Source organism: Sciurus vulgaris, assembly GCF_902686455.1.
Source record: "Sciurus vulgaris genome assembly, chromosome: 7".
Taxonomy (NCBI): domain Eukaryota; kingdom Metazoa; phylum Chordata; class Mammalia; order Rodentia; family Sciuridae; genus Sciurus; species Sciurus vulgaris.
The window spans coordinates 14726061-14740836 of record NC_136467.1 but is presented as its reverse complement, the minus strand read 5'-3'; the positions used below and the strand labels follow the sequence as shown (position 1 = coordinate 14740836).

The window sequence follows — 14776 nt, the reverse complement described above, 5'->3', positions numbered from 1 at the left end:
GGCAACTGGAAGAAAACTATGACCTTCACAGCGCAATCATCAAAATCTCAAACATCAGGATCCTTTAGAGAATTCTAATCTTAGACTTGCCTTTCCCTAGCTATTCTCATTGTTAAATTGTGTGTGTGTGTGTATGTGTGAGTGAGTGAGAGAGAGAGAGAGAGAGAGAGAGAGAGAGAGAGAGAGAGAGAGAGAGAGAGAGTGCGTGGTGTGGTTTTTGAGTCAGGGTGTTGTGAAGTTGCTGAGGTTTGCCTACCTCAGTCTCCAAGTTGCTGGGATTACAGGTGTTCATGGCTACACTGGCCTATTTTTAATTTTATAAAAATTGAAAAATATCCTGCTAACAAAAAGGTTTTAGATGCAATGCTAATTTTAATATTTAAACAACTATACTTTAGCACCCATTCTCATTAGGTTGAATGTAAATAAAATATAGTACATATATTACCTATTTCCTAGAGTTTAAAACTAAGTACTATTTACATTTTGTGATGTTTTTAAGTTTAGCAACTTTCCTATAATGGCCTAAATGTAACAGAAGGAACCAGAGTCTGGGTAAAATTTTCAAAAGCAACCTGAAGACAGAGCAACAAGACTTCTGATGAGGAATTCATGGTGTTCATGCCTGGCAACTGGAGTTTAGTACAGTAGCATACTGTAGGGAGTGAGTGGCAAATATTTCTCCTGTGTGCATTTTAAGGCTCATCCCTTCTGCTTTGCCACATCACACATTGTTTGCCAATGAGAAGTGCTCTTTACTACTTACGTGAAAGTGACCTTACTGTGTATGGCCTAAAGGCTGTGCAATCAATTCTTGCAGAACAAAACTTTGAACATTCTAAGCACACACTGCAGTCTTTCCCCAAATGCTGCACACTGAAAGAAAGAGCTCCTTTCCAAGTCTCAGGTAGCAGGCTAGTGACCCGCATCTCAACCTCACCTGCTACCATCTTAGAATGGGTCTTTGGACGACCAGTGACCACAAGACTAAGAGCCAGCTCTGCAGTGACCTAGGAACTGTTTGCCCTGACACTTTCCTACACAAAGCCTCCTTTCCTCCTCAGCCCTGCCTATTCCCCTCCTGGCCTCCCACCCAGAGTCACCCTCTCACTCCCACCCAGGATCCTAGCCAGGAGGACAGGTGTGCCATGGCATGGTTAATTTCACCTCGAGCGTCTTCAGTTTTACCTGCTGCTCATTAAGCTTTCTCTGTATTTCTTCGGAGTTACAGGAATCGTAGACGACGGGCTTGGCCAGCTCCGACTCGATGTGAGCGAGCCACGTCCTCAGGCTGCTCATGTTCTTATCCAGCTGCTGCACGGCCACCAGAGTCTCCTTCAGCTTCTTCACCCTGTGGGCAGAGGTGAAACACAGAGCATGGTTGGGAGGCCCCGCTCACTTTGCTCCCATGTGCAGCCCCCGTGGGTTGCATTTTGGCGCCTTTTGGGTGGAAATTCAGTTAAAAGTGGAAAGCAGGGCTGGGGACATAGCTCAGTTGGTAGAGTGCTTGCCTTGCAAGCACAAGACCCTGGGTTCGATCCCCAGCAACACAAAAGAAAAAAAAAAAAGTGGAAAGCACACTAAAGATAAGCTATCAGAGAGATGTCACGTGCACTCACACAATTCTAATTCTACTGGTGATAGATCACATTAAAGGAGCTGGGAACCTGGAGGACTGAAAGCAACAGCGGGCAGATCCAGGTATGAAGTCTGTAAACTACCCAGTCTTCCACGTCAGCACCTAGGATAGTGCAGGACTCATTACATAACTTGCTCCAAGGAAAGCTTTTCCCATTTTTTTCCCAGAGAAGCAGGGGGAAAAAAAAAAAAAAAAAAGCTTTTTCTATGCTCGTCATTTATCTAACAATCCGGAGGACATCTTAGGCATGAGAGGCTGGGAAGACCAAGATAAATAAAACTCCATTCTTTCTCTTCCGAAATGTACAATCTAAAAGGAAATCTGAATAAGGACACAATGTAATAACTAAATATTTCTAATAACTAAAGGAATGAGCCAAGTCTCTGGTTAATCAATTAGGGATGATCACTTCCGTCTTGCCATGTTCAGGTAAGGCTTCGCTGGTTTATTTATGCACCCTTTGTTTTATTCTATGCTCCTCCTACAAGCATGTGTGGCATTAGGACAACATGGGGCCAGGTGGTAGCAGTGGCTAAAGTTTCATTCTTCCCATTGAAGAGGTGGACTTTGACAGAAGATAAAGAAGGAGATAACCACGGAGCGACATCTGCCTGAGCAAGCTAAGACCCCTGAGCTTGGAAACAGAAGAAAAAGAGCTGAGTGCTGGTGAGGCTGAAGTTAGAAAGGATGGGGGAAGAGGAGCACAGGAGAGATAAAGAAGTAGTGGGAGAAAGGGCTGGGTGAACTGGAGTGAGACTGTACAGACCCTCTAAGGACATGAGAATGGGCCTGCATGCTATTTTAAGGATAACAGTGACTTTGCCAAGATTTATCAGCAGAGAAATGATAAGATCAGCTCTGATGTTGAGTATGTAAGTTTGAAATGAGGTTCATGGGACCCAATACATCATGGAAGCAAATAAAGTCACCCAAACAACTTAGATCCAGAGTCCACACTTGGGAAGCAGTGGGGAGAGAGGTGAGGGCTGAACTGCCAAGTTCATATATGGGCATGATGTACGGGGGAGGAGTTAAAATCATGTGTTTTCCATTTCTGTGACTAACTGGATGCCCTTTCTCTCAGTATATTGGAGAATAAGCAAGTTCTTGGGATTCTAACTACATTAAATTAGAGACATGATGTGTCTGAGGCACCAGGTAGAAACATGGAAATGCAGTTCTAAGGTCCAAAAGAGAGGAGGGAGCTCATGCCACCAGTTGAAGTTGGTTGGCATAGAGTTGATACCCTGTGAATGGATGAGTTTCCTCCTGAGAGGTTGTGGACTAAGAATGAATGGAAAAAGGTTGGTTAAAGAAGGATGACTCACAGACTAAGAAAAGAAAATACAGAGGGGACAAGGACCCAGAAAGTATGACATAGACTGAAGGCAGGAAGTTCAAGAAGGATTGTGGCCAGTGTGATCTGAAGGCCACTGCACCAGAGCCATCTGGTTTGCCTCAAAAATGCAGATTCATAGACCCCAATCCAGTCCTGTTGAATCTGAACCTCTAGGGATTTGAACATGGAATTTGCATATTTAACAAGCATTGTTATGGGTTGGATCTCAAATGCCCCCCAAAAACTCACACACCAAATGCATGGTTCCCAATGCCACAAGGTTCAAAGGTGGGACTCGTAGGCAAGGAGTAGATCATGAAGACTAAGACCTCACCAGTGGATTAACTAACCAATGGATTAATCCGCCGATGACTAGATGGACTACTGCAAGGTGGGACTAGTTGGAAGAAGTAGATCAGTGTCCTGAATGGGTGCATTTTCTCTCTGGCACTTTCCTCTTTCTCTCTCACTCCTTCCAGCTTCTCTCATATGAGCAGCTCTCCTCTACCATGCCCTATTGCCATGATGTTCTGTTTCACTTCAGGTCCAAAGCAATGGAATCGGCTGAACATAGCTGACGGTAGACTGAATTCTCTGAAACCAAGAGCCAAACTAAATCTTTCCTCCTCTAAGTTATTGTTGTCAGGTATATTAGTGAAAGCAATGAAAAGCTAGCTAATATACACTCAAAGTGATTCTTATCCAAAATTTAGGAACTACTGGTCTACCATACAGCACAGCAATACAGGATGATGAAGCCTAAGGATAGGATCCAGCATCTGGCAATAAGAAGGGCGCTGTGTTAACCCTAAGCAAGTTGTTCATCGAGGGTTCTGGAAACAAATCAGAGTGCACTTAAGCTAAGTAAGGAAAGGAACTTTAGTTTAAGAAAGTAAGCAATGAAAGCGAATAAATGCAGTATGGAACTTCCGGAATGATCTGTCTTCAAGGAATAATTGAGTTTTCATGGTTGGCGAACAAATTGCTCCAAAAAGGAGCATGGTGATAATAAGCATATGATCAAAGACTTCTGGTCCAACCTATTTAAAATTCCCTTCTACCCTTAGACCATGAGTCCTCTCTTCAGTTCAGGAAATATGGTTACCTCATCGGCACTGCTCATAGTAGAGGTGAATAGCAGATAAGCAAAATATTTCAATGTTCTCGGATCCAACTGAAGAGTAGCTTTTTGAAAAAAAAATGTCAAGAATTGTGTGATTTTTTTTAAGATTGTAGGGATATGGCATGTTTAAAGGCAGGGATCGGTAACAGAATATTTTCAGAGATTGACAACTTCCACTTGGCACCATGAGGTACTTCCTGCTCAAGCTGGGCTACACTACCACCCAAGGGTGCTTTCAGTCCCTACACGCCAACTCTCAGTGCTCTTGCTCCACCCAGATGATTCTGATAAGCTTCTCTGCCAAGAGCCACCGCCCTAAAGAAAAAGTCTCCTAATGAAAGTATTTTAACATTGCAATTTTAGTTCCTAATAATTGATATGTTCACTTCTATTACAGTTTCAATAAATCACTTTCTCTCTCAAATGAAAATGTAACCGTATAATGACATAATCACTTTTTCTCCTCATTTTCCTCAAAGACTGTCATTCAAATGCTTTTAAAGAATTTTCATTATGGTCTTCTATTAATAACAGTAATAACATCTATATTTGATTAATAATAATTAATAGTAATACTATATGTGAATACCTATATGTCCCATTTGTAAAAGCATTCTTCTGTATATTATTATAGATTGTTTGGGGAAGATGTGCATTTTTAAAAAACCATGTTCATAGTCCACAATATATTTTATTGCTAGGAATTAAGATGCATAGCCATGTTTAACATGCCTCATAATTTCATTCAAGATAAGAATTCCCAAATTAATTTCACTCAAGATAAGAATCCTAATTAGCTTTATAAGTTCACAACCCCCTTGGGTGCTTCTTGGCATCATCCTTGAATGATACTCCCAAGAACTTTTAATATAATCCACGCTCATTTCTCTCATACATAATACAAAATTCAGTTGGGTAGCAGTCAATGATTGACAGTTTTAGAAAGCTACTGGGTGCAAATGTAAGGGAGTGCATTCTGCTAATGGTTGTGGCATGAACAAGGACTTTAACCTGGCCCTGGCCATCGTGCTCCAGGCTGAAAGGACAGTCTGCTATCAATGGTTCTGTGGGACAGGACTAGCACATAACATGGAGATGTCTGTCCTGATGTTACCCCTGTAGGAATGTCCTCCCCATAATCTCCTGTTTGACCAGCTTCCTGTCTTCAGATATGGTAAGGTCTTGATGCTGACTATGAATTAAGAACAGGGTTTAACTCATAATCCCATTAGGGTTTTCTAGAAGCCAGAGTGCTAGTTTCCTCCCTACCCTTATTTCAACTCCCTGGGATTATTTATGCACCAGTTGAGTCTCCTCCATGGCAACCTCTTTGGAAAGGTGAAACTGAATTCCCACATTCGAATTTTCCTTCTCCCTGCTGTGGCTATGCTCTGTGTTTTGCAGAAAGTTGGATGTGATTTAAATGCCTGCTAACCATCAATAATGAGTATTCTAAGTGAAATATTTTTATTCAGTTGACATTTTTAAAAAAATCTTTGCTATTATGTATATACTTGTTTCCTCTAAGTACAACTTATGTAAATGGTCTATTTGTCAAAACGTAAAATTCATTCATTTTCTTGGTTCAAGACTCACAAATATGATCAAAAGATCCAAAATACAAAGGGATATGAGTAAACACTATTCCATTCAGCTGTCTATACTGGCAAAGTAAATCACAGGATTGTTAATCTTGTATAATGTTGAATGAATTCCAAGGCAGAGTGGTTAGTCAACAATATGTCAAGGGCATCGTGACACGGAAATGAAATGCTTGTTCATATGGTCCATTAGGGACAAGTTCCTCTTTCATACTAGGGTGTAAATTTAGTGAAGTCAATGGGGTTCAACACTTAAGTGGTCCTCCTTGATCATTTTTTGAGATGTGTATTTTACTACAAATAGCAGAACACATTGTGTGTGTTAGGGGTTGGATGTGAGCAGGAGGACCTGGGTGGTTAAGACCCCCATATATTTTGCATGACTTAGTAAACTCGATATTTGCAGAGCAGGGTTCATTCTGTAATAGGAGAAAGGTCTCATGCTTTTCCCCTTATTTCTTTAAAGGAAATCCTTGGCTACAGTGTCACAATATTTTTATTTATCCTTCATTGTAAGAAGTTTGAGCAACATTCCTTTTGGTAGCATCCAGAACTGTAATTCAAAATAGATGCCTGCATGTGTCACAAGTCTGGGCGAGTTTAGCAAGCCTGACAGATCTGTAAGTTCCTGCAGCTTAGCAGTCTCCTCTCACAGTCCAGTGTGCGTCTCAGGCACTTGACCTTTCTTGAGAGGGATTCTGCTATTAAAATCAATTGTCCATCATATGAACACTGTCCCATGAACACACACACGTGCACACACACACACACATTTATAATACTTATTTATATATCTAATATATATATACACATATGTAGCACAACTTTCTTTCAAACTAATTTAATATGCCTGTAACCCCAAACAAGACAAATTCCAAATTCTAAAGGTAATAGAACCAAAAGTGCCCCTGTAAATCCTGTGAATCCATAGAAATTGACTTAGGGGATGACAAGAGAAAAGAAAAACATTTTTAAACAATAAAACAAAAATATCTGTCCTATTGTTACTCTAACTGAAAAAGAATCAAGAACTAGGTATTAAACAGTGCACTCAGTACTACTTCAGATGTGAATTTGGATATTTTATAAGGCTTATATTAGTGAGTAGCCAAAATTGCCTGACAAACACAAAAGCAACTTTGTTTATTTAATAGATAAAACTCTGATTTTTATTTATTAAAAAGAAAGCTCTGGTACAAAGCTAGGAACTGGTGAAGGTGAAATTTCAGTCTCGTCAAACACCCATCTTTTAAATAGCGGATGAGGGACTAACTGGGTCTTTTTCTAAATCTCTTTCCTGGGTCTCGCCCTCTCTACTGTAGCCACACTCCTCGTGTGACGCACCCAGTCCAGAGACGGCTGGAATGCCAAGTCATAATGAAGTCCATTAACCTTTTCATCCAGCTGCACATGTCCAGCAGAGGAACAAGAAAACAAGCCAACACATAACTCCGTGGCATCCGCAGCCTACGGTCTCCCGACACCAACCACCTTCATGTCAAGTTGGCAAAAGCAATTCTGAATTAAAGCTCCAGCATCTATCCTATAAACCCACGTAACATGAGAGCTATGCACAATGGAAGAAACTCAAGGAGATGCCTGCCTGGTGACATCGCAGTTACAGTCTGGGAGATCCGCGTCCACACAGCCGTCCTCTGCCATCTTCGGGGCACGCAAGTCCTCTGCCACCACCATGAAGTTTCCACAAGCCAAAGTGAGGCTCTGCAGAGTAAGCGGCTAAATCCTGCGTGGGGCTGAAAGCTTGCCCCTCTCTGTGTACAGAAGTATGAAAAAGCACACGCCGGACAAATGGTGGTAGTGTCTGCCTGATAACATGACACTGGGCAGTGACAAGTGGTCATGTTTCTAAATAAAACCCACATTCATTAACATGTGCCAGGCCTGATCTCCTGGAATGTAGGCCACGGGAGTAAGAAGGGGAAGCAGCTCAGCGTAATCCCCCAAGGAGGAGGAGGCTACAGGTCTGAAGAAGGAGAGCAAAAATAATGCGGCTACAGACTCCCTGCCTCCTTCTGGGAGGACAGTCACTTTGCTTGCGGGCTGGGTGTCAGGCTGGAGGGCCACGTGGAAAAGAAACGCATACATGCCGAAGGACAGACCCAACCTCCACAGCTACAGCCAACTGTGTCAGCCGCCCACACGGGGCAACTTCTCTTTTCCTTCAGTTCACTCCACAGCTCAGCAGTGTAAGTAGGAGTCTGAGGGGTGGTCAGGGAAGGTGGGAGGGAAGAGAGTCTGTGGGAAAGAACTATCCTGCACCTCGACCACTGGCCTGGAAACATAATGAGGAAATATTGGCCTCCCCTCTACATACGGATGTAAGGTGACAAAATCAACATGTTCATTTCAAAAGATGATTTAAAAGGCATCTATTCATTTGCATGGTGGGATTTCTGGGTGACTTTTTTCCTTTTGTGAATTTTGAGAGTTTCCATATTGCCTGCATTTAATATATAAGAAATGTAAAAAAATATCAGAAGTCACACACTGGGTCATATTTTGCTCTCATGAATCAGCGTGGAAAATAGTTGGAAGAATCCCCGATTGGGACTGATTCACAGAACTGAGAATTTCCGCTAGCTGTTCCCAGTTGGAGACAGGTGTGGGAGATGTTCACAGTCTCTGCACCAGTGAACAAGGGAGCGGAAAGCAGGGGCGATGGCCGGGTGTCTTTAGGGAGAAGCCAAGAGGAGACAGTGAATCCCATGTGGCATGAAACTCCAGGGAAAAGTAAGGATCGGCTCATCATCTGGTCCAATTTTGAAGGAAACAACTAGATATGGGCAATATATCCACAAAATTCTCCCACAGGAATTGAATCTGAGTACCATGAGACTACACAAGTGAAAATACACACAGGCATCTCAGTGACTATGTACAAAGCACGTGTACCTTATGAATAGATCATCCAGTCAAGTTTATCAATCATCATTCACAAAGTAAACTAAATGACATCTAGAAAATTCTCACCTGAAAAGCTACACAAAAATGTCACAAGCAGGCGTGACTGGCGAGAAAGGACAGCACTCCTGTGTGACGCTGGCTGATTACTGGCCTAGGCATACGCTCAGCAGCTGCTGGCAACCACATTATGGTGATAAATGACACAGAACCTCCCCATCTCCACACCAAGTGGCCACCAAAAATTATGAGGGAAATTTAACTAGTTTAACTGGGTTGGGTGGACACGCAAGAGTCAGAATCTGACAGGAAACCTGGGTAGCCAGGGAGAGTTTACCAATTATATCTCCCTAAGAAGGGTTATTTATAGCAAATCAGGCTCCAATTTCTCCTTCTAAATTAAGAGTTTGTTATCTGTATAGTGACCGAGATGTGAGGCTACATGATAGCACTGGGATCCTGACCCTCTGGGTGTCTACACCACAGAATAACTTCAGCTGAGATGTCGCATTCAGACTCTAGGCACAGAGGGCTCTGAGCACAAGGTTTACTTTTCCCACCATGACCTCCTGAGGAAAGAGGCCTCTATCCCTGCCCGCCCAGAGTCTAGCAGGCCTCCATTGCAAGTGGTTTTCAAAAGCTTGGGAAATGAGATGGTGGGGATGATTACCAGAACTTCACCTGCACTGAACTGCCTTGTCTCTCTAACCAGGAAAAGGAAGTCACAAACTGGCCAGGCAGCGGAGCATCACACCCCATAGCACTGGAGGGCCCTGGAGTCAGGTAGCATGGGCTCTGCCATGCAATGCAAGCATGACCAGGGCCAGGCTAAGCCTCAGCCTCCACCTCTGTAAAATGGGTATCATGATAAGGCCCACCTCAAAGGGTACTGTGAATGACACACGAGAAGATGCATAGGAAGCCTGCAGCATGGTTCTTGGCACAAACCAAGGAGAATTTTAAAGTTAATGGAAGTGCCATTTATGAGAACAACATGAACATCAAAATGGTAGGATAACATCAGAAGAGAAAGATTTATTGGTTTATCTTTAGCTCCCTAGTAAATGTGCTATTGTTAAAATTTTAAAATTTGATAAGCACTTGTTGCTCTTTTGTTTCATTACCTCTAAAATACATAATAATCTCAACTTCTTGAGTTAGACCCTCTTTGATGTCTTCCTTATAGAAAAAATATGTATAAATGTTTTCACAATGAGCACACAGAATTGTGGGGCCTTATGTGTATGCAGCAAAGCTGAGGAAAGGAATCCAGATTTTAAAAAGCACATCATGGGGTGGTCCCCAAACCTTCCTACCTGCTCAAATATACAAAAGTTAATTCACTGAGATATTTATCGAGCCCACATTATGTTCAGTCACATTCCTTCTCCTTTCCCTTCTTTTCCTTTCCTTTCTTTTTGTGCAATGCTGGGGACAGAATCCAGGGCTTCACACATGCCAGGCAAGGGTTCTTCCACTGGCTGCATCCCCAGTCCCAGGCAGTATTCCTGGTGCTGGTGATAGACAGTGAGTAAAATGGATTAAACTGCCTGGCCTCGTGGAACTTCCATTCCCACATGAAGCCAAGTTCACATAAAATGAAGCCTCTAGTCATTACCTCTTTTAATACCACACAACATAGTGCATCAGTCAATCAGATCTGAATTGATACTGCTGGTAAAGACCCTCATATGTTTTTCTTTTTGACTATTATCCCTTTTCTTCATGCTGACCTTCCCCAATGGAAATAGAACATAATCTGCCTCTCAGACATAAGGCAGGTGCTCAATTATCATTAAAGTTAAGCACAAAATTACAAACAATGAAGCAGCTTAGTTTTGCAACTAAGCCAAAGTAGCAATAATCAGCTTTATTCCCACATCCTGCGGACCAAAAATATAATAGGACTGTGATAACTTTTTTGTTGATACTTCAAACAAAAATATCCTCTGCAAATACTGATCATTGATTTCTTTCTTTCCCCTAGGGTGTGGGCTACCTATGATGCCTCTGAAATAAAGATCTTTTCTTAGGAACGGTCACTGTTTGGCTATGACTCTCTCCTTCTTAGCTACATGCAAACAGCACTAGACTTGTGAAATAAGGAGAATTTTAAAGTTAATGGAAGTGCCATTTATGAGAACAGCATGAACGTCAAAATGGTAGGTAGGATAACACGGGAAGAGAGAGAGAGTGATTTATTGGTTTATCGCGTCTGAAAGAAAAGGCTTTAAAATTCTGCAGACACATGTGCTATTGAATCAGGTCCTCTTTACCTGGCTGCAATGAGGTCCAGGAGATGCTGCCACCGGTCGTTGACCTTTCCAAGCTTGTATTCGATCTCCGAGGCTTTGCTTTCCTGGCTGGCTTTAGCAAGTCGCTCTCCCATTTGCTGGAGTTGTATCTTGTTCTCTTGGGCAACAGCAATTTCCTCTTGGTAATCCTGCGTAATAAACAGCAATCACAGAGGTCAGAAAGTATATGCCTAATGCATTCATCCAGTTCTTCTGGAAACATGATAATTACAGTTTTCTACTGAGAAATAGTGTGGGCACGAGGAATTCCATGTGAACATCTGTGCACAAGAATTAGTAGTCCCTATTATTTTCAGCATATATGTATTTAGTCTGGATTAAATTTTTATACAGGTATTATATGGAATGGAGAAGTGCTTTCTGTTTACTTCAAAAGGGCATTAAAAACAATGAATGTAAAATCATAGCTACAAAACAACAAAATTTGGAAGATTTAACACTGTGAAATCATACCTTCTTGCTCTAATCCCTAACCTCATGTTACATTTATAATCAATCCTCATACAAAGATTTGACAAGAGGCTTATAAGGTATACGCACACATACATACACACACACACGTGCACATGTATAGGTAATTGTGTGTGTACATTCGTATGTCAATCATGTTATTTGTGCAGAATATTTTAAGAATTCCTTCATTTTAATGAGGCAATCTCTACATAAGGTCAATATTTTGTAACACATAAGAATAATAATCATTAATTTTAGCAAGTCAACGTGTCTGAAGACTTCTTGATTCATCCAATTTCTGCCCCAGCTTCTCTTAAAGATTGTTTTGGTTAAAGAGAACAGGTTTTATGTGGTCTGTTTGCAAGAGACAGGCACTAAAAGGTATGACTTAATTGATAATGAAACCCTTCCCCAACTCCCAGTAACCCTCATATTCTCTCGCCACAGTGACAGGGTCCAAACTTTAGAATAAACTTTTTCAGTTTTCTTTTATGAGGTAAGTAGTACCTTAGCAAAAAATAAATGAAGACATGTTTCACATGAGCAAGGATATTTTAACCTTCTCGGCTCTAAAGCAGGTGTGATAACAAGCCATTTACCTCCCAGGTCATGGGAGGGCCAAGGAAATTTTATTCCATTCCAGGGCTGAATGCCCTCCTCATGCCCAGTGCCCCGCCTCCTGGCGTTTTTGTGTTATTCCACACAATGGGATTCAAAGTCCAAAACACTGGATGCGCTTCCTAATTATTTTAATATTTCAGCACCAATTTGAGCCAATTTGAGATGATTTTATTGAGAAATGTTTCTTTCAAAGGAATTACTACAAGCTTTAAAAAAGTATTTATAATAAAACAATCCTCTTGGATTTTCTTTTAAATTGAACTATTTGCGAAATGTCAATGCCAATGGACAGCAATATTTTTGGCTCAATTTATTTACCACTCTTTTCTATGTTGTCAAATTATCAAGTCTTTTCTTAGTAATTCTTTCCTTTACAAAAGAGACCCATGACTTATTTTATATACAAACTAGGATAGTTAATATTTTAACAAGTATTTCTAATATTGTGCCAAATAATATAACAAAAATTATCTATATGAAAAGCTAAAATTTCTCTAAATTGTAATTATGGTTCTATTTTGTTCAGGAGAGTTTTTTCCCCCCACATTTCCAAAATATGCATTATGAGTTCCATTCTCAAAAACAATGAGAATATAGACACACTTAACCAAAACTTATTCTTTAGGAAATTTCACTATAATAGCTAGTGCATTTAATCATGTCTGATACCCAGCAACCAGCAAAGTGCCATTCTTAGCAGATATTAAAATGAACTCTGGATCATCTCAATGCATGTATCAAAGCTTTGTAATACCAAATAAACAAATGTTTAGTCAGAATTTGCAGTGTTATATCAAAACTTCTGAAGTTATTAATATTGCATGTTGGCTCTGGACCTACATTTTTTCTATGCACATGAATGCATAGAGATAAATTTTTTTAATAACCATTTATATTTCTTTACCAAATGAATGAAGTCATAATTTGTTTATTCAATACATATGAATTAAGTGCTTATAAGTCTGACACTGCTCTGAGAGCAGAGGAAAGAACAATGAACAAGACAAAGTCCATGTTCCAGTGAGGCTAACAGTTCAGTGGAGCCTAAATCCTAGACAGATCAGGAACAGGTAAATATGAAAAAATACCTCATACATCAGTGGTGATGTGTGCTAAAGAGAAACATGAACTCAAATAATATCGACATGATTATGTGTTCAAAAACAATGTAGAAGCAATACGGAAATCATCAAAAACCAATTTGATCAACCGTACTTTTCAGTAGACATGAGAAATACTCTGGAACCAAATTAACATAGAAAATAATAACACATAAATAACCTGAAAATAACAGGAAGCCAAATTTCTCAGGAAAGTCTTCATTCCTCTTGCTCTGTAGGCCTGTTTTTATAGGGATAATTTCAGTTTAATTTACCCTAAGAATTTTTTCTTTTTGTTCCAATCTAGTGATTTTTGTATCATTAAAATCCAAGACAGAAAACCAGAGTGAGATAAAACTAAAACTGACACAAAGCAGACCATCTGTGTCATCACAGACTCAAAGTGTTCTGCATATCTCAGCTGTGACGCGGGTCTTTCCACACAGGTTTGCTTAAAACACAGTCCCCTGGAAGCCTCTGAGCAAGGCCATCTTCTGCGCTGGCTGGAAACACCTGAGCATTAGCAAGGACGGGAGCACAGCAGGCGGCCCTGCTCCTTACCTTCTTGAGCTTCTCTATCATCTCCTCGATGAGGATGTCTCCATTCTGAGACACCTTGCTCTCCATCTGCGTCAGCCACTCGCAGAGCTCCTTGTTCTTTTCGCTGAAGACCGCCCATTCATTCAGTCTTTCATTTACCTGCTGCCGCCTCACGGAGACCTGGGAAGTTTAAAACAGAACATGGATGGATAAGGAGAGGGGAAGTCACAGCCCCAGAAGCAGCACTCAGCTAGGTGCCTGGGCCCCAGCGTACCCGTGCACTCCTGAGGCCCCTGTTGCTGAAATACTGGCTTGGGGTTGGCTGTTCATCACAGGTGGGGGACTCTGAACCGGGGTTTCTCTTCTAAAGGTTGCCATGCACGTCGGCCTGTTAAAGAGTCAACTCTGCACAGTTGGTTCAGCTTAGATCTGACACAGGACCCCCGTGGATATAAAGTACTAAAACGGAAGGGACTGAAAGGAAGAGGGAAAGAAGGGAAGGAAAAAGAAGGGAGAAAGAAGGAAGAAAACAGAAAGGAAGAAGTAAAAATAAGGAAATAAGGGGGAAAAGGAAAGATGGAAGAATGAACTGAGCCTCTGGTATCCAGAGAGAGGAGCTGAGAGGGCCTGGGAGGCAGCCTGGAGAGGAAGAGGTGACTGTTCAGTGCCACCTTGGCAACTTCGCTTTGGGCAAGTTCCTGTATTTCTCTACTCTTTTGAATATTTTTGTTTCTCTTCCTTTTTTTCCCCCTCAGCATAACAGTTTACTGAGATGGAATTCACATACCACACGATTCATCTGCTTCAAGTATACACTTGGTGGTTTTTATTAACAGAGTTGTACAAGTATCATAACAAATCAATTCATGGCCCCCCAAAACCCCTGTAGCCATCAAAGTCACTCCCCTTTGACTTCCCACCTACCTCTCAACTCTAACCTACTTTATGCCTTTGGGATTTGTCTATTAGGAACATTTCTTTCAAATAGAATCATACAGTAAATGAATATTTGTGGCTGACTTCTTGTATTTTAAACCTTTGTTCATGCTCCGCACTATCAATACCTCATTCCTTTTTATTGCTAGAGAAATTCCATTGCATGGATATAACACATTTTTTTCAT

The 14776-nt window shown here is 41.1% G+C and overlaps 1 protein-coding gene and 1 long non-coding RNA gene across 6 annotated transcripts in view; one reads left to right on the top strand and one right to left on the bottom strand.

Moving 5' to 3' along the window:
- SYNE1 (spectrin repeat containing nuclear envelope protein 1) overlaps positions 1-14776 on the bottom strand; it is a gene marked incomplete at its 5' end in the record, with an annotated part of 439816 nt that overhangs the window by 35883 nt on the left and 389157 nt on the right. For 3 of the 5 annotated variants that reach the window (XM_079147948.1, XM_079147944.1, XM_079147943.1), the window contains 3 exons: positions 1189-1351; positions 10901-11067; positions 13675-13833. In XM_079147948.1, coding sequence (XP_079004074.1) covers positions 1189-1351; positions 10901-11067; positions 13675-13833 — 489 coding nt within the window. Of the gene's footprint in view, positions 1-1188; positions 1352-7305; positions 7549-10900; positions 11068-13674; positions 13834-14776 lie in introns of those variants that run through there. The other 2 variants (XM_079147946.1, XM_079147947.1) reach the window with 1 other exon arrangement.
- On the top strand, positions 7776-13668 carry LOC306666103. The gene is made up of 3 exons (XR_013765189.1): positions 7776-7909; positions 10612-10786; positions 13421-13668. It is a non-coding gene; the product is annotated as an uncharacterized lncRNA (long non-coding RNA).